The sequence below is a fragment of the Thrips palmi genome, unplaced genomic scaffold (genome assembly GCF_012932325.1).
Source record: "Thrips palmi isolate BJ-2018 unplaced genomic scaffold, TpBJ-2018v1 HiC_scaffold_3, whole genome shotgun sequence".
NCBI classification, from domain to species: Eukaryota; Metazoa; Arthropoda; class Insecta; order Thysanoptera; family Thripidae; genus Thrips; species Thrips palmi.
This window is the reverse complement of record NW_023144630.1, coordinates 5,049,509-5,070,488: the sequence shown is the minus strand read 5'-3', so window position 1 is coordinate 5,070,488 and position 20,980 is coordinate 5,049,509. Positions and strand designations below refer to the sequence as shown.

The 20,980-nt window shown below is 42.3% G+C and overlaps 2 protein-coding genes across 2 annotated transcripts in view; both read left to right on the top strand.

Moving 5' to 3' along the window:
* Window positions 1-20,980, top strand: part of LOC117648591 — a 282,401-nt gene that overhangs the window by 187,635 nt on the left and 73,786 nt on the right.
* On the top strand, window positions 736-3,445 carry LOC117648577. The gene is made up of 5 exons (XM_034391138.1): window positions 736-832; window positions 1,060-2,247; window positions 2,322-2,416; window positions 2,510-2,736; window positions 2,840-3,445. The coding sequence occupies exons 2-5, from the start codon at window positions 1,377-1,379 to the stop codon at window positions 3,378-3,380; spliced, it is 1,734 nt and encodes a 577-aa protein (XP_034247029.1). The 5' UTR covers window positions 736-832; window positions 1,060-1,376; the 3' UTR covers window positions 3,381-3,445.

Genomic DNA, 20,980 nt, shown 5'->3' with positions numbered 1-20,980 from the left:
AGCAAGACCCAGTGTGACAAGTGGAGAAATTTTAGAGCCCTCAAAGCAGCCGAGCGTGATTCAGGCCATGTTGAGACTTCGATGCGGCGTGTGGTTGAGCTCAGGCAATTAGCTAAGGATTTGTGGTGTGAGCAATGTCATGCTCCACTTTCACTCCGCAATTATGTCCCGGACTCTGAACGACAGTTCGGCATGGCTGCTGTGCTCAAAGTAGTGTGTATGGGATGTCAAGCAACACATCAAGTGGAGACATGCAGATCTCACTACGACCATGTCAAAAGAAGAAAAGTGTTTCATGTGAACTGCAAAACTGCTCTTGGTTAGTAAGCTGATTCTCACATTATGCATAGTGTCTGACTGTAGCGCTAACATGCTTGCTTGCTTTTGCAGGTTGTCTTGACAATTTAAACGGAGGTGAACAACTCAATACATGGCTAACAGCCATGAATATGCCTCCCATTTCCAGCACAATTCTGAAGCGACATGAACGCATTGTTGGTGTGGAAGTGGAAAGTGTGGCCCAGGATTCTTGCAAGAAAAGCATTCTGTTGGAGAAGGAGCTCACACTTGCTGTAGAAGGCAGCTCTGCAATCACAAATGAGTACGGGGAAGCCATCGTACACCTTGGTCATTCAATGATCGTTCATTATGTGGAGAGGGAATGTAGTTATTAACCACTATATGTTTTCCTGCAGGTTTTTGATTGTTGGAGCTGGGACACATGTTTCATACTCACCAAAGTTTAGCTCGATGAAAGTTATTACTTTCTACCTACAAGTCATGATTGCTGTAGTGTCTCATTACTTTGCATCATCTGAGTAGTGTTCTTGTGGTATGAAAACATTCCATCATATCATCATCACCATGGATTGGTTTTCATTTACTTCGTCAAACCTTGGGTAAAGAACTAACTTCCCAATTCTCTACTAATTTTGTCGATTTTATTTGGTGATGGTGTACACAGTAATATTACTCTGCAAGTGTTGCTGCCGTTGGTGTTAAATTTGTTGTTACTTAGGTGAGTGCCTCTCAAGTCTCAAACTCTCCTTTCCTTTCTAGTGATGAAAGCACTCCCCAAAGAGTCAAAGTGACATCATCCTTCGACAGTGGGTGGCAAAAGAGAGGGACAGGCAAAGCTTACAACAGCCGATCTGGTAAATAGCTCCTATAATAAATATTCTGTGACTACATTTAATATCTGTGAAAATATTTAAACCAATTTTTGTTTTCTTTCAGGCCATGCATCTTTGGTAGGATTTCGTTCAAAGAGGATTCTGGCATTTGGTCACAGATCAATAGACTGTCGATTTTGTCTCCTTGGTCATCCTAAAGGAGACCATGATTGTAGAAGAAACCACATTGGTAGTGCCAAATCAATGGAGCCCCAGCTTGCTGTTGACCTGATAACAAGAAACGCCTCAATGGCAGAAGCTGGTGTGGTGGTGGGGACTCTCATAGGAGATGATGACTCCAGTTCTATTCAGTCAGTGAGACGTGAGAGTGACATTCCTGTCGAAAAGTGGTCTGATCTGAACCACATCAAGAAAGCTTTTTCCACTGCTCTCTTCAACCAACATGTCCCAGACAAGACTCGTGTGGCATTATGTGTGGCCTTCAGTTATGCGATCACACAGAATCAGTGGAATCCTGAAGGTGTCAGAGCCGCTTTATTGAATATTGAATGTCACTTCTATGGAGAGCACGATGGTTGTGGCGAGTGGTGCAAGTACAATGAAGATCCAGTCAATTACAAGCACAAGGGCCTTCCTTATGGGAAGCCACTATCTTGTGTTGAATTCAGACCTAAGCTTGCAGCACTGCTTGGTCGCTTTGCAGCAAATGCTGAAAAAATTGCTCCTTGTGCCTCATCTCAGGCTAACGAGAACTTCAATAATATAGTTGCTACTAAAAATCCTAAATTTAAGCACAATTGTTCTTCGGAGGCATTCCCTTTTAGACTAGCAGGAGCAGTGTGTCAGAAAAACATAGGCAAACAGTATGTGATGAGTGTCTACAGAAAGCTTGGATTGTCTCCTGGTGAACTAACTGAAAAATTTAGGTTGAGAAGTGATGTGAAAAGATTGGCTCGTTCAGCCCGCCAAAGCACCAAAGAGTACAAAACCAGAAGATTGTTTTGGGGAAAGAACAAACGCAGGAAGGCCACTGCGCAGGAAAACAGGGAAGGTGTTACTTATTCATCTGGTTGTGAACTCAATGGCATTGCAGACTTAGCTGATGACCCCAATGGTAATTATTTTAGTCCCTCTGCACTTTAGTTTAACCCTGCCAATAACTTACCCACCTTTTTGTTGCAATTACAGTAATGAACCGGCCAGATATTTCAGAGAATGCATGCCCCGTCTTTTTTGATTTAGAAACTACTGGCTTGAACACACTGACATGTGAAATTCTTCAGGTAAGAGCAATAACCACTTTCACTTAATTTTTGAATGCTACTAGCTTTTCACAACCCCTGATATTTATTTGTTATTAATTATTTCTTTTGCAGATAGCCGCTCGATCTGGTGAAAAAGATTACTCTGCTTATATATTGCCACAGAAAGCCATTCCATCAAAGGTTACTACTATTACTGGGCTACAGTCTCATGGACTCGAGATGTATTATCATGATGAGAAGGTGGACACTGTGCCCTTGAGAGTGGCTATGAGTGGCTTTGTTTCTTTCCTCAAAGAACAAGGCGCATCGGTTATTCTCATAGCTCACAATGCACTAAGGTGAAATGAATGCAATGAATTTTGAAACACACAATTTATTTGCAAGATTTTGTTAGTATTTTATGACAAGATTTTTTTTGTAACATATGTACCTTCTTTGCAGATTTGATGCTCTCATCATCTTGAGAGTTATGAGGGAGCTGAAGATAATGGATGAATTTTTAGATGTCTGTGGTGGCTTTGTTGACACGCTTCACCTTTTTCCAGAGAAGGTACCTGGCTTGAAAAGCTACCAGCAGACATCGGTGGCAGCTCAATTTAATATTTCAACAACCAATGCACACAACGCCCTGGGTGATGTCGTAGTACTACAAGCTATCGTTGACCGAATTGGTGTGTCTCGTTTTGACCTTGTGCGACATCTGAAGACGGCAGGATCGATTGTGGAAGGTGTGCAGCAGACTGCAAAGAGAAAAATGAATGAACAGTCTCTCACTTGTTTGAAGCCAGCTGTGAGTGCTCATATGGTTAAGAAAATTGCTACAGCTGGAATCACTCTAGGTATGCTGCAGGAGACCTTCGTTAAAGGTGGCAGTGATGCTGTGGCATTTTTACTATCACAAGATGTTGGTGGTGCGCCCAAAGTAACAAAACAGAAAACTAAATTGATGGCGGTAGCTCAGGCAGTAGAGAAGACTTTGTGAAGACTGTTTGCATACACAAAATTGTGTAATACATTACTCCAGGTTTCTAATCTGAATTTTTTCTATGATAATAGTATAAATTTTGTTGAATATTATTAGTTTAATATTAACCTACTTGTCTCAGCTTAGTATTAGCTTTGTATTTTTATCGAGAAATAAAATTGTCCTCATATTTTTAAACACATACCTCTTTATTTCCATTTCTGGTTACCACCTCATAGACACGAGCCACATGAAAGTCACAGAACGCAAGGCAGATGATTAATGCTGCCTCTTCTACCTGGAACACAGGTCAACACTGTAAAAAATAGTAGTACAAAGAGAAGCAAATGAGTGAAAATGGCATGTGGTTGTTCAAAGACATTGAATGTCGTAACCAAAGCAAAACAAATGCAATTTCAGTGGTGCACTCATTTTTGACCCACTAAAAAAAACAGCATTATTTTAATAATTTTTAATACAGAAATTATAAATTTTATAAGATGTTATGCCTTTACGCACCTTTTCATTTAGTGTGTGCTGGATCAAAAGTGGCAGCTGGCACATACAGTACGATACGATTTTTCACGCTGAAGGTGTCACGGCACGTCATCTCCCAAAGGTTATTCCGAAAAATTGGAAGGATCTCTCACGCACCCGTATTTTTGGAAACTTGCATATCATACATATTATTCCGTGTTGAAAAGAAAAGACCGAACAGTTCCAGACGCGGTGCAGCAGACGACATGCAGACTACAGTGTGCAACGTTGCCAGATCTTCCCGCCGCCCCGGGCCGCGCGGCCCCGTCCTCTCGGTCCCAGGTCCGGGTCGGGCTGACATGGTCTTCATTAACTCTAAATTACTATCTAATATGACCGGTAATGACCTATTCCGTTCGTAGCAGTCAAATCCTGGTACTTTTTTGCACCCAAAAGAAGTTTTCTCGGGACGTAAAGTTTACTCGAACAGTATTCAATATCAATATACAGGTCATCCCAGAGCCATTTCGGCCGCCCGCCCATAAGAGCCCATGCATTTTTACCGTTTTTCAATCGTTTACTAATACATATTTTGCCCGGTAACGAGTGTTGAATCTTTTGCCAGTGGATAGAGACTAGTTTCAAGAGCATTTCCCCAAATTTTCATGGTTTTTTGTTAACTATGTGCCGGTCGCTCGAACTACCTTAAGGCTCCTTCCCAAAAAATCACCGTGAACCCAAAATGGTCAGGTGCGGTGACGTCACGCGTGAGTCATTTTCAGCTCATTTGACCCCAAAATGACCCAAATGTGACGACCGCAAGTGACTTCATTTTAGAGTCAATCCAGACTCATTTGGCCTCAAAGTGATCTCATAATGACCTCGTGGAGTAACCTTAGTAAACTTGCGCTTTTCTAATTTTCCTTCGGGAATAATAAGGCAGGATTGGATACATGAAGAATTTAACACGTTATGACATGATTGTAACAATTTTATTGATACAGCAACATAAAAGATCGTTACTTGACTAGTTACATACAATAAAATATTAGTCTATTACAAGGTAGGTTTACGCCAGACCGCGTCTTGTCGTAACAGGCTTCGCGATGTCTCGCTGCATGTTCTTCCAATCCGCGCCTGGCGTACCTACCTTGGCCTGCGGCGCTAGGTTACTTCTAACTTGATGCATGCTGGGGGGCTCCGCCCCCAGACCCCCCTTCATTCTAGATCCCTTGTAACTTTTTAACTCGTCGGGGCTGGGGGGCTCCGCCCCCCAGACCCCCCTTCTTCAAGACAGATGTGATCTGCCTGCAGAAAACTCGATTTTTCGCCGTTTTTTAGGTGATTTTCGGCTATCAAAACTGAACCAGTTGAGCTAGGATAGTGAAATTTCGCGTGTGCCGAGCCAAGGACATGTCCAAAAAGTGTGCAAAATCTTACCGAGATCGGCCGAGCCGTTCAGGAGGAGTAGTGCGGACTCACACACGCACACACACACAGACAACAGACAGACAGATAGGAAAAACTTTTCAACCCCAATGGAGTAACAGGCTTCGCTATCGCTCAGCCAAAAAAGTTCCCACACATGATGGTTCCTACTTACCAGACACGTCACAATTTTTCAAAGTAATTCACCCACCGGAGCATCTGGCTGTCACCACACATTGTGTAATAAATTCTTCCTATTTTTACCCTTGGCCCTCCTGCTCGCGTTTCAGCCTTTGTGGTGAAACCGCAGCTTGTTGAGACCCAGCCACGGGGGCGACAACAGCATGGCCTCTGCAAGTAAAACAGAAATACGGATTTCAGAAAACTGAATCAAGGGCCGGCCGTTTTGGCGTCAAAATTTACATCATAACTTTGGTTCGGCACCTTAGTTTGATGGACAGTGCACTTTCCCGAGTCTTCCCGTCAAAGTTCTGGGGTCTTGGGGGGAGGAAAAGACTTGGATCCGTGTAACAATTTCTTCTTCACCTATGTACATTTCCTTCCCCCGTCCCTGCCCCATTATTTCAATAGTTAATTTTGATTAAATTAAAATCATAAGTTAAATTAAGTTCAAATTATCCAGAATGAGATGGTTTCTGCAAGGGTAACAAGGATTTATCAGAAAAAACAACAAAAACTAATGACTTGTTGATACTGTTGAATCAACTGGGGTAAAAGATCTATTGAAGCACGTATGAAGAACAGCCATACTTACAAAAAGCTGTGGTGGTGTCCAATACCGACTGGGAAACTGTTTCATTAAACCCTGAAAATCGAAGGAAAAACTTAAGGAATTCCAAAAAGAAGATGAGAGGAGTCAATTGGCATAGGTCTATCGAGGAAAAGTTAAAAATTTTGCTTGTTCCTGGTGTGTTACCTCCTAGTTTGAACGGCGTTGAACACGCTATTGGGCTCAGAAACGGTGCTGGTGGCACCGATGATGGAGATGGAGATAGAGATGGAATTAATGGTTTGCGGTGGCCCCGCCGCTGGTATTGCTGCAAGGACACAAACAAGGGCAACATATTCATTGCTGAGTGAAGCGAAGCACCACGTTTGGGATTTAGAATAGCCCAATAGTCTATCAGGACAACATGAACATCAGGAAATATTTCAAAACTTAGTTTTTTGAAAACAATAGAAAACACATTTTCAAAGGAAAGGCGGTACCCAGTCAACATTGCTAGTGCCAGGTCCCTGACTGTACCTCCCACTGACCTCCGTGCGAAGTCCGTTTCGTATGTCTATATCTGATGTCAGCTGGAGTAGTGGTGTACTACGGTCTGGTACCTGAAAAGTGCGGGAAACGCTACTCCGCCATCTTGGTCCTGCTGGTCGCACTCACTAGTCCCTCCATAGTACAGAGGTAGTCCGAATCCGGACCATGCGTATGTCCGTGTACTTGTCGCGTTTGTACAGGTTATATGCAACCAGAAATGCGACAAATTACTGCCGCTGGGCGTGACGTTGGGGAATTCCATTGTAAAATATATACAAATCGTCAGTAAATTTCATTTAATTTCCTGAAAATTTTTTTAATTTCTTGAAAAAATTTTAAATTTTCTGACAATTTTTAATTTTTTGAGGAAATTTTTACTTTTCTGATAATTTTTTCAGTTTGAAAATGGAATGTCCTTGCGTGACACACCGGTACTAATTACACGCACAGTGATTTCTGGTTGCTCATAACCTCTAAAAAGGTGGCAGTAGGCCTGCATTGCAAGGTACGAATCGGGACTACCGTTGTACCACGACAGTACCAGGGACGACGGTCGGTCAGGACTAGATGGCGGATTGCACTCTCAGTATTGTCCGCTAGATGGCGCTAGTGTCGCTTTGGTCACCTGTTACAATTAAAAGGCTCTTCTAGCCAAAAGGTAGTGTACTGAAAGTTATGAATAGATGGAAACTGAAGTGCTAAGATGAGTGCGATGTACCGCTGTAAAAATTACGGCAGTATCAAAACTACAAGAGGAGCAATCGACAATTGAATGGTTCCTCTCGCTGCATGCTACGGGTCGCAGTTTCATTAGGTACAGCAGACTTGTCCCATTGAGTTGGAGTGATCTCTGCCATAGTCAGGCGTATCTTCCAACCAATTTTTGAATCGAGGTATCTGCCTCTTCGGGTCCTTTGGCACCCTTTACAAGTGAAAACCTTCACCCTAGCGTCAGAATATTGAAGAATTTGTATGCGCCGATCGCTAGTCCGGTGGTGGTCCGGCCGAGGTACGGAATGGTAGTACGGGGTTGTACTAGGCCCGTACCACAGATAGATGATGCCGAGGACAGCCAGTAGACTACCCTTTTTGGGCAAACAGTACCTCACCAGTGCTACTAAAAGGGATGATACGATATCTGTGAGTGCACCTCCAATGGAGGTACCGCGTAGTACGAAATGTTGACTGGGTAGGAAAGACAGCTTAGGTCTGAACTATCGTGGCGGCAGCTCCAAGCGCTCTTTCCTGGGGACGGGGGTGGCATGTGTGTGATGCTTGCCTTATGCCTGGCTTTTAGTAAATAATGCCTACCTCCTAGCCAAGCGCCAAACGCGTAATGCATGCAGTGTAGCTAAGCCAGGTGTGAGCAGGTCTAACAGGTGTTTTTCTGTTACATTAGCGGAACCAGGAAGGGAGGAAGAAAACAGGAAGACGTACAAAGGAAGGTATGATTTATTGAGGCTGGGGTCCGTGTAGCTCCACGGCCAGGGTCAGCTGCTCATCGCAAAACAACTCGTAATCCTCCTGCGCCCACTCCAACCAAACTGCGGACAACTCGGCGGCTCCCCCATCATCCTCAACTACGTCGAAACAGAAGCATGGGTCTGACGGATCGAATACTTCACAGTCCTCGTGAGTAATGCCCTCCCAATAGGGAGGGGCACAAGGGTCAAAGGGGGTATGAGGGGAGGTGGGGGAGGGGAACAAGGGGAGACGGGGCCGAGCACTACGCTGAGACCAGCGGCGGGCAGCCCCCTGGAGCTGTGAGAGGGACCGGCGACGGGGCCTCCGACTGGACCAGCACCCTGGGCGGCACCTGCCTCGATCCGAAGCTCGGCGATGCGGCCCGTGCTCCAATTAAACAGCACATCGTCGACGGTCAGGGTATCTGCAGGACAGGTAAGCTACAACAACCGGGTGGTGGCAGGGGCACTGGAGGTAGTGGGCGGTCTACTCACTAAGAAGGCCGAAATGGGAGAGTAGCCAAAACAAGAGGGACGAAGTCCAATCAACATCACCGTCCAGGAGCAGGATCATCGGATGGGGTTTGTTGTTGTGGTTCAAGGAGGCGTGATAGTGACCCAGCGCCCAAGGACGTAGTCCGGAGGGAAGCTCGGGCCCCAGGCCTGGAAACACAACAAAACAGGTCAGTAGGTAAGGGCTCGGGGAAAAGGGGAGGACGCAGCGCAAGACTCACCGAATCCAGGCAGAGAGTGGCTCTCCAGCCACACGAGGATGGCGGAAACAATCTCGTCCATCGAGGGAGCCATAGCACGGGTGAAGATGTACAGGGTCCAAACACAGGTGAGCGAATGGGTCAGCTGGCCACGGGTCCTCCCCCCGCCCCCACCTCCCCCCGCCTCATGGCCCTCCCTCCCCTACTCCCCCCCCCCCAAACGCTAAAACAGCCAAAATTACTAGGGGTACGCGCCGTTTTGTTTGGGCGCGTAGTAGGCGAGCGATGCGTCTGTATTCTTGTAGAAGATGGAAGAATATATGCAAAGTAAGGCCAATACAGGGTCAATGTGAAACTCAATTTTAAAGTTTGGTCACAAATTGGTAAATTTTTGGGGAAAGTAAAGGTCTGGGATGAAATTGGAAGTCATTTTCGTGATCAGCACACCAAAAACTGCAGGAAACTATGTAAAACTCGATGTAAAAATTTTGGTCCGAAATTGGTAAATATTTGGAAAAGTAAAGGTCTGAGATGAAATTGGAAGTCATTTTCGTGATCAGCGCACCAAAACTGCAGGAAACTACGTAAAACTCGATGAAAAAATTTTTGGTCCAAAATTGGTAAATATTTGGAAAAGTAAAGGTCTGAGATGAAATTGGAAGTCATTTTCGTGATCAGCGCCCCAAAAAACTGCAGGAAACTATGTAAAGCTCGATGAAAAAATTTTTGGTCCGAAATTGGTAAATATTTGGAAAAGTAAAGGTCTGAGATGAAATTGGAAGTCATTTTCGTGATCAGCACACCAAAAACTGCAGGAAACTATGTAAAACTCGATGTAAAAATTTTGGTCCAAAATTGGTAAATATTTGGAAAAGTAAAGGTCTGGGATGACATTGGAAGTCTTTTTTTGTGATCAGCACACCAAATACTGCAGAAAGCAATGAAACACCGAGGAAATTTTGGTCGCAAATCATGTAATTCTAGTTGAAAGTATGGGTCTTCAGTTGTTAGGTTTCTTAAGAGCGTTTCCTGTTCATAGTGTCATGCCACGAACCCTGACCCTGTTACTCAGTCGAGTAACATTTAACAGCCAGCATTGAATTGCTTAATACGATTCACAAATGTTTCAATTACCATTCGATATCTCCTTGTTACTGAACTTATGAATACGCAATGTTATTAGTAATACCTAAATAGCCTTTCTCCCTTTTAGTTTAAACTAGTGGATTTAACTATATTGATTTATCTGCATTAATTAAAAAGAGACATATTTACAGGCAGGCTGATTTCAACTACTTTACGGAGAAGACCTTCTGTCAGATCCAATGAATCGTGTCATAGAATCCAATGTCGAGGCCACTTATTGCTAAATGCAAGTTTATCTTATTGATAATGATAGTCATGGTGTGTTATTTAATCTTTGAAACAGTTTAGCAAAAGTATTTACCTAACATTCTGAGTAAATTAAAAAAAAAAAAGCAAACTCAAACCATGACCAACACAAATTACCAGTTGTCGCAGACAATGTATGATTAAGTTAAAAGAATCGTCTCATGAAATCATATGACCAAGTCAGTGAATCGTCTCATTGAATCTGATGTCAATGTCAAACCTTGAATGCGCTACACTCACTCATCATATGGTTTTCTTTAAAGGGTTTGTACTATATAAACTCACAGCATTGCAATGAAGCCTTTTCCCAGAATCAGTGCCAAGAGTCAGCAAAGACTATTTATTTTGGCAAGATTAGCATCTGGTTTGTACTCATAGAATGTATTTAAAATATTTTCTAACTGTTATTGAGCAAAGCAAAAAACTGAAAAAAATAGTGTCTGAGAATATAAATGGAAATACACTCACAAAGGTTAAAAAGACCAAATCATTCTTGCAATTATCAAACACACTCCACTGACTAAAACATTTCCCCTGTGGTGGGGGAGGGGAGAGGGTGGACGGACGGACGAAACGCGTAATAATTGTCACTTTCATTTTCCGTATTTCACTGAGTTGACTCTCCGGAGGGGTTTCAATCATTCTAAAATATCGAAAAACTATGAACGTACTCACTTTTAAGCCCTTCTGCTCTTTAGTTTGTTTTATTTGCCAATGTTTTGACAGGTCCCGTATTTAAGAGTCGCGGCCGCAAGTATGAAAAATTGCTACGAGCTGCCAAGCACTGCCAACCTAACCACGCTAAGAACCTAATTCAAAAAGATGTTTTGAATATTTCAAACAATAGTAATCGTGCATATAAGATAAACTCCCCCTGGGGGAGATTTAGGAGCCTTCCGGTGCGAAATTTTGAAACTATTTGTGCGGTAGTTGCTGAGAAACGTGAGTGAGTTACGGACACACAGACAGACAGACAGACGCACGACCAGTCACTTTTTGGTACCCCCAAACACGGCATGGGCTCGCTATCGCTCGCCAATAACCTGAAGGGCTCCTGCTAATCTAGGTGTTTCTCGGTAAGTCGCATCAGAAGCCACTGTGTCTGTTTTACTGACCATCTTCAGGGCTCCGTCACTGACGAAGGCAAGCGTCTCCTCCCCTTCCCACCATGTCTCTTAAGAAGTCCTCCTTATCATCCTTCATTCGTCCTGATATATCAAAATAACAGGTGGAATTAGAAACAGCACTATAACCAAAGAATTAACAAAAAACAAACCTATGTTGAACTCACTAAGAAATACAAAGACAGGTTTAGCGAGGGCAGTTCCTGCAGCGTACAAGTTTTTACCATTTTGGGGCGCTTTTTCTTCCTCTCATTGTCAACACTGTCTTTCATGCTCTTCTAGCAGAAGTGAACTGCCACTTCTTCCCTTTGCCTGTGAGAAAAAAAAAAAGTTAAATAAAGAGACAGGAGGACGGATTGTTTGGAAGCTGCAATCTAGTTTACTTATTCTCTTACAAATTCTTTCAAGATTCGTGTCATTGACTTGTGCTGTTGCTTTGAAAGCAACTCTAGCAGCCCCTTCCTTTTAATCAAGACCTCGCCACAGGCATTATTTGCCGGGTGATTTTATCTTGTGAAGCCCGGTGTCATTACCATGTCTTTGCCCAATTCTTTCCTGGCTCTAGCTTTGCATTTATTATTTAATTTCTCCGAGCAACGAAAATTTTACATCTCATATCCAGGCACAAACTTCTCTTCAAGAGATTAATGATCTCCCAACTTAAGGATTCTGCCCTTTCTTTGCACTTGCAACACAGTTACACTCTCAGAGCCATACTGACATTTTTGTCTGTACTTTTATTTAAAAATTATTTCTATGTAATTTATGAACAATTTTTTAGGTATCTCACTGATAAAAATCTATGTGTAACGTATTGACATTTTGTATGTTAGCCTTACTAACAAATCTGTCACTAGTTATTTAAAAGAAGTATGGAGGCCTTCTGGGACTAATTTGTTAGTGCCTACTAAGAGATTTTGTCAATGGTAAGAAAGAAACGGAGTCAGTAGTAACTAATAAATAAAGTCGGTACATATAAATAAAATTCTATGTACATGATCAATATTTGTCGCAGACATTACATATATTTTTATGGACTTGCAATACTTGTCGCTGACTAACAAGTGATCCAACAAGCTATCCGTTCCAAAATAAATGTTGTCGCTGAAAAAATTAGCATTAAAAGTGTCGTTTATTAACGACAAAAGTTTTGTCAGTGGTTATTCTGGTAAATTTTTATCAACAAATTTATCAACAAATTTATCAACAATTTTATCAACAAATTTGTAAGTAATGTACTGACAATATTGTCGATGGAATTGTACATATACCATGGACTTATTATTCGTGGCATATGAACAAATTTCTAAGTATTATTGTTGCGTAAAAAAATTCATATGCTACTTAGGAAATGTTGCTGCTGCTATGAACAAAAAGTCAATATGGCTCTGAGAGTGTACACACCCATCTCCATCATTAATCAAATATCCCTCCTCATCCGCGACTTCTTCAATGTTGTCTGAGTCCGAATCCATGTTTCTTGAAGTTTCTTAGTCAGTTTATGTATGAAGTTAATATGTCAGTATAAGCAGATGAGAGGAAAAACAAATCAGATGCACGCAGTGCAAACACTGAACATAAGTCACACGCTGATAGGAGTGAGAGGGAGAGAAGTGACCCAACAGCTATTTCCTTCGTCAGGAAAGACCCCCCTTTCTTCAAGACAGAAGTGATCTGTCTGCAGAAAACTCGATTTTTCGTCGTTTTTTAGGTGTTTTTTGCCTATAAAAACTGAACCACGTGATCTAGGATAGTGAAATTTCGCTTGTTCCGAGCCAAGGACATGGTCTAATAACCCTGCAAAATCGCAGCCAGATCGGCCGAGCCGTTCAGGAGGAGTAGTGCACACACACAGACGGACGGACAGACAGACAGTCAAAACTTTTTAACCGCACTGGAGTAACGGGCTTCGCTATCGCTCAGCCAAAAACTTAACCAGTTAAGCGAGGGTAGTGAAATTTCGCGTGTGCTGAGCCGAGGACATACCTTAAAAGTGTGCAAAATCTCACCGAGATCGGCCGAGCCGTTTAGGAGGAGTAGTGTGGACACACAGACAGACAAAACTTTTCAACCTCAGTGCACTGAAGTAACAGGCTTCGCTATCGCTCAGCCAATAAGTTCCATCTTAACAGAGGCAGGGAAGGGCTGGGCCTGGGTGAATGCTTCCTCCACCGTAGTGTCACTGGGATTGTTATTGTATTGTAAGCAGGAGCTCTTGGCAGACTGCAGTGGGGCCACTCGGACTTTTTTTTATATATCATCAATATATTTCATAACTTTAACAAACTTGATAAATTGAATAAATAATAACAAGGTAGGTTTACGCCAGACCGCGTCTTGTCGTAACAGGCTTCGGAATGTCTCGCTGCCTGTTCCTCCAATCCACGCCTGGCGTACCTACCTTGGCCTGCGGAGCTAGCCTGCCTGCGGCAGGCAATGGCTTGTCCATTGTCGCTTATTTTTTAACTTGTTAAATGCCGGGGACGATCTTGACCCTTGTCACTTTTTAACTTGTCGAGGGTGGGGGGCTCCGCCCCCCAGACCCCCCTTTCTCCAAGACAGAAGTGATCTATCTGCAGAAAGCTCTATTTTTCGCCGTCTTTTAGGTGTTTTTCGGCTATAAAAACTGAACCAGTGGAGCTAGGATGGTGAAATTTCGCGTGTGCCGAGCCAAGGACATACCCAAAAAGTGTGCCAAATCTCACCGTGATCGGCCGAGCCGTTCAGGAGTAGTGCGGACACACAGACAGACGGACAGACAGACAGACAGACAGGAAAAAATTTTCAGCCCCATTGGAGTAACAGGCTTCGCTATCGCTCAGCCAAGTACCAACGTTGCATGAGATTTGACTTAAAGACAAGATTAAGAGGAACAAAAAAAAAACTGAATTATAAAAGCAAGGCGGACATTAAAAGAAAGACTGAATAAAACACCAATACAAGAAATAAAATCAAATTAAAAGGGTACATAACTCATGGCCGCATCGCCGCTACTCTATGCGGCGGTTGACATCCCGCCTCGTCTCTCTCTGAGCTAGTCGAGCCAACTGGGTGATACGCTCCAGTCTCAGATTGTAGAGGAGCAAGGCTTTATGGAGCATCCTGCATGGAGGACTCCGTCAGACTAATGCTTATAATTGGGGCTTGCCTGCGGAGGCCTGCTTACACCGCGGTTCTGTACTTTTGCTTGGTGTCTTTGCCCAATTCTTTCCTGGCTCTAGCTTTGCATTTATTATTTAATTTCTCCGAGCAACGAAAATTTTACATCTCATATCCAGGCACAAACTTCTCTTCAAGAGATTAATGATCTCCCAACTTAAGGATTCTGCCCTTTCTTTGCACTTGCAACACAGTTACACTCTCAGAGCCATACTGACATTTTTGTCTGTACTTTTATTTAAAAATTATTTCTATGTAATTTATGAACAATTTTTTAGGTATCTCACTGATAAAAATCTATGTGTAACGTATTGACATTTTGTATGTTAGCCTTACTAACAAATCTGTCACTAGTTATTTAAAAGAAGTATGGAGGCCTTCTGGGACTAATTTGTTAGTGCCTACTAAGAGATTTTGTCAATGGTAAGAAAGAAACGGAGTCAGTAGTAACTAATAAATAAAGTCGGTACATATAAATAAAATTCTATGTACATGATCAATATTTGTCGCAGACATTACATATATTTTTATGGACTTGCAATACTTGTCGCTGACTAACAAGTGATCCAACAAGCTATCCGTTCCAAAATAAATGTTGTCGCTGAAAAAATTAGCATTAAAAGTGTCGTTTATTAACGACAAAAGTTTTGTCAGTGGTTATTCTGGTAAATTTTTATCAACAAATTTATCAACAAATTTATCAACAATTTTATCAACAAATTTGTAAGTAATGTACTGACAATATTGTCGATGGAATTGTACATATACCATGGACTTATTATTCGTGGCATATGAACAAATTTCTAAGTATTATTGTTGCGTAAAAAAATTCATATGCTACTTAGGAAATGTTGCTGCTGCTATGAACAAAAAGTCAATATGGCTCTGAGAGTGTACACACCCATCTCCATCATTAATCAAATATCCCTCCTCATCCGCGACTTCTTCAATGTTGTCTGAGTCCGAATCCATGTTTCTTGAAGTTTCTTAGTCAGTTTATGTATGAAGTTAATATGTCAGTATAAGCAGATGAGAGGAAAAACAAATCAGATGCACGCAGTGCAAACACTGAACATAAGTCACACGCTGATAGGAGTGAGAGGGAGAGAAGTGACCCAACAGCTATTTCCTTCGTCAGGAAAGACCCCCCTTTCTTCAAGACAGAAGTGATCTGTCTGCAGAAAACTCGATTTTTCGTCGTTTTTTAGGTGTTTTTTGCCTATAAAAACTGAACCACGTGATCTAGGATAGTGAAATTTCGCTTGTTCCGAGCCAAGGACATGGTCTAATAACCCTGCAAAATCGCAGCCAGATCGGCCGAGCCGTTCAGGAGGAGTAGTGCACACACACAGACGGACGGACAGACAGACAGTCAAAACTTTTTAACCGCACTGGAGTAACGGGCTTCGCTATCGCTCAGCCAAAAACTTAACCAGTTAAGCGAGGGTAGTGAAATTTCGCGTGTGCTGAGCCGAGGACATACCTTAAAAGTGTGCAAAATCTCACCGAGATCGGCCGAGCCGTTTAGGAGGAGTAGTGTGGACACACAGACAGACAAAACTTTTCAACCTCAGTGCACTGAAGTAACAGGCTTCGCTATCGCTCAGCCAATAAGTTCCATCTTAACAGAGGCAGGGAAGGGCTGGGCCTGGGTGAATGCTTCCTCCACCGTAGTGTCACTGGGATTGTTATTGTATTGTAAGCAGGAGCTCTTGGCAGACTGCAGGGGGGCCACTCGGACTTTTTTTTATATATCATCAATATATTTCATAACTTTAACAAACTTGATAAATTGAATAAATAATAACAAGGTAGGTTTACGCCAGACCGCGTCTTGTCGTAACAGGCTTCGGAATGTCTCGCTGCCTGTTCCTCCAATCCACGCCTGGCGTACCTACCTTGGCCTGCGGAGCTAGCCTGCCTGCGGCAGGCAATGGCTTGTCCATTGTCGCTTATTTTTTAACTTGTTAAATGCCGGGGACGATCTTGACCCTTGTCACTTTTTAACTTGTCGAGGGTGGGGGGCTCCGCCCCCCAGACCCCCCTTTCTCCAAGACAGAAGTGATCTATCTGCAGAAAGCTCTATTTTTCGCCGTCTTTTAGGTGTTTTTCGGCTATAAAAACTGAACCAGTGGAGCTAGGATGGTGAAATTTCGCGTGTGCCGAGCCAAGGACATACCCAAAAAGTGTGCCAAATCTCACCGTGATCGGCCGAGCCGTTCAGGAGTAGTGCGGACACACAGACAGACGGACAGACAGACAGACAGACAGGAAAAAATTTTCAGCCCCATTGGAGTAACAGGCTTCGCTATCGCTCAGCCAAGTACCAACGTTGCATGAGATTTGACTTAAAGACAAGATTAAGAGGAACAAAAAAAAAACTGAATTATAAAAGCAAGGCGGACATTAAAAGAAAGACTGAATAAAACACCAATACAAGAAATAAAATCAAATTAAAAGGGTACATAACTCATGGCCGCATCGCCGCTACTCTATGCGGCGGTTGACATCCCGCCTCGTCTCTCTCTGAGCTAGTCGAGCCAACTGGGTGATACGCTCCAGTCTCAGATTGTAGAGGAGCAAGGCTTTATGGAGCATCCTGCATGGAGGACTCCGTCAGACTAATGCTTATAATTGGGGCTTGCCTGCGGAGGCCTGCTTACACCGCGGTTCTGTACTTTTGCTTGGTGTTCACTGAGATAGATACCTCAATGTCAAAAGATATGATGTCAAAAGTTGTACATTTTGATCTGCGTACTCCTGGAGGTAGAATTCCATACATGTACTTTCACATGGCGTCCCAAGGAGAGCTCAAAACTCATCATGAGCTCAAAATAACCGCACTTGAGGCTCCTTCCCAAAAAATCACCGTGACCTCAAAATGGTCAGGTGCGGTGACGTCACGCGTGAGTCATTTTCAGCTCATTTGACCCCAAAATGACCCAAATGTGACGACCGCAAGTGACTTCATTTTAGAGTCAATCCAGACTCATTTGGCCTCAAAGTGATCTCATAATGACCTCGCAGAGTAACCTTAGTAAACTTGCGCTTTTCTAGTTTTCCTTCGGGAATTATAAGGCAGGATTGGTTACATGAAGAATTTAACACGTTATGACATGATTGTAACAATTTTATTGATACAGCAACATAAAAGATCGTTACTTGACTAGTTACATACAGTAAAATATTAGTCTATTAAAAAGTTCCCACACATGATGGTCCCTACTTACCAGACACGTCACAATTTTTCAAAGTAATTCACCCACCGGAGCATCTGGCTGTCACCACACATTGTGTAATAGATTCTTCCTATTTTTACACTTGGCCCCTCCTGCTGGCATTTCAGCCTTTGTGGTGAAACCGCAGCTTGTTGAGACCCAGCCACGGGGGCGACAACAGCATGGCCTCTGCAAATAAAACAGAAATACGGATTTCAGAAAACTGAATCAAGGGCCAGCCGTTTTGGCGTCAAAAATTTACATCGCAACTTTGGTTCGGCACCTCAGTTTGATGGACAGTGCACTTTCCCGAGTCTTCCCGTCAAAGTTCTGGGGTCTTGGGGGGAGGAAAAGACTTGGATCCGTGTAACAATTTCTTCTTCACCTATGTACATTTCCTTCCCCCGTCCCTGCCCCACTATTTCAATAGTTAATTTTGATTAAATTAAAATCATAAGTTAAATTAAGTTCAAATTATCCAGAATGAGATGGTTTCTGCAAGGGTAACAAGGATTTATCAGAAAAAACAACAAAAACTAATGACTTGTTGATACTGTTGAATCAACTGGGGTAAAAGATCTATTGAAGCACGTATGAAGAACAGCCATACTTACAAAAAGCTGTGGTGGTGTCCAATACCGACTGGCAAACTGTTTCATTAAACCCTGAAAATCGAAGGAAAAACTTAAGGAATTCCAAAAAGAAGATGGCATAGGTCTATCGAGGAAAAGTTAAATATTTTGCTTGTTCCTGGTGTGTTACCTCCTAGTTTGAACGGCGTTGAACACGCTATTGGGCTCAGAAACGGTGCTGGTGGCACCGATGATGGAGATGGAGATAGAGATGGAATTAATGGTTTGCGGTGGCCCCGCCGCTGGTATTGCTGCAAGGACACAAACAAGGGCAACATATTCATTGCTGAGTGAAGCGAAGCACCACGTTTGGGATTTAGAATAGCCCAATAGTCTATCAGGACAACATAAACATCAGGAAATATGTCAAAACTTAGTTTTTTTAAAACAATAGAAAACACATTTTCAAATTTGTCATTGTCTGTCAACTGAGATGCTTAAACCGAAAGCAAACAATGAATTTTCAGGGTGACGTCATTCTCTCAAAATCCTGCACACAAGCTCCAACGATCAACAACTGAGAAAAACGGCTGTATAGGTTGGATCTGCTTATAGCCTAAAATGTGTTAATAGATAACTAAAAATGCCTCGAGGCTGAACAGAATCAAATGCCAGCTAAAGGTTGTCAGGTTCTGGAAGAGGGTTGTCAAAGGCCCTTTAGTACCGCGGTGGAGAAACCGAGCGTACTCGCGTTGAGTGGGAAGCGGTACACGCGGCCGTGCTGCCGTACTTACGGGAAATGGTGAGCTCTGTGGGGATGATGGTGGAGCTCTCGTCTGCAACAACAACGGGGGCAACTCAGACAAAAGCACGAGTGGCAGGCCCGCCAACTAAGGCCTAAGGGTGCCCGATGAGAACAACCAAGCCCGTACATCCAATGTATTTCATTCGTACATACCACCTTCTTCTTTCTGCCTACCCTCTCGGGCATCAGGGGGAGGGGGAGGGGGCCTCCTGCAACAACCGTGAGGCCGGCATGAGTACAGTCTTGAAGGAAACATGGAAAAGTCTGGTAAAAGGTGAAAATTCTGTTAAAAGAAATCTAGAAAATTGAAATCCCTCCACCCGTCTCGAAACCAATATTTGACAAGGGTGTGTTGTTTACTTAAACAAAGTGGACAATATGTTTATGGGAAGTTATTATGCAAATATAAGTCAATACGTAGTACTAGAGAAAAAAATAAGAGGCAGAGCGGCAATACATGTACATCGGCAACGGATATTGTATGAGACAAAATAAGGGACTGGTGCGATACCCATGATATAATTGCAATCGAATTTGGGGTACGACAAATAATTTATGATCTTGCTGCTGTCTGCAATCCCAACAAAGATAATACTACAAAAAAGATGAGTGATATAGGTCAACTAATTGAGTCAGAAGGAAATAAGAACCTAATCATTGAGGGCAATATCAATGTTGACCTGAAACACTAAGATGATGTTATTAAGATGTTCATTATGGGCCCATAGGTTACCGATGAATCGACTGAACTCTGCAGGGGTAGGGACATCTTGTTTACAAAGGAGAAGCAAAGAACATCAATAGAGAAACACTAATTGAAATTGAAATTAAAGAAGGCAGACTCATTCTTTACCATGGTTCATCATCAATATACATGAGGTGTCAAGTCAGTGTAAATACTGACCACGAAAGATAAGAAATCAATACTCTACACTGTCCGGGATTATTTTGTGAAATTACGATTAATTGTCTGTTAAATCTGTACCACGAACTGCTCGTAAATTTCAAAAACGATCTGATCATCCATCTTTTTTTCGTCAATTTACAAAAATATTCTTAAACTTACAAACTTAATCCTCAAATTTTGGTCGTTTCAGGCATTTTTTCTTCCTATATAGTAAGGAAACAACGGACGAAAACGCACTTTTTCAGACTTGCTTTTACAATTCAGACTTGCTTTTACAATCATACTTGTAAATTAACGATTTCACCTGTAAATTTAAGAAGCAGTTTGAAAAATGATGAACAATTTGTCAATTTACAATTTACTTTGTAAAAAAACAGTGCAGTTCGTGGTACAGATTTAACAGACAACTATTCTTAAAAATAAAGCCTGATTTGTAAGAAAACAAGTTTACGCGTTATAAAACGAGAATAGTCGTAAGATAACGGTTTTATCAGTAAAACTACGATCTTTCGTCAGTAACATTAAGATTTCATCGTAAAATTACGAATTTATTCCTAAATTTATGAGTAAAGTTTGTCGAAAATATGACAATTGTTCATGTCATGAATCTTGTAGTTACTTAACGAATTATTATTTGTAAAATTACAACTCTAATTGTCGGGATTACTGTTGTAAAATAACGACTTCTCTTAACAGTGTAGGAACCTCGAATGCAGGCTTCATATTTCCATTTATTTTTCGGGAAAGTTACTTTCACAGAGTCTATGTTCAAGGAAAAGCTGTTCCATGAACTTGACCGTATACCCTAAGAAGGAAAATATAAAATCGTTTGACGAAGGGGTCTTCTAATGACGTGAAATGCAATGAGGTTTTCAGGAAACAGTATTATAACTGATGATAATAACTACAAAATCTCTTTGGGTGACTCGTAGCCAAATTTGATGCCGGGTACAGGACTCGAAAACGTTCTCTCGCAAACTGAGTCTACAGCAGCCGACGCCAAAGAAATTGATCGAATCTTGCAAATAATCTGCCTCTCGAGCAAAACGAAACCATGTCCAGTCTTGTTCCTCCAAGGTCT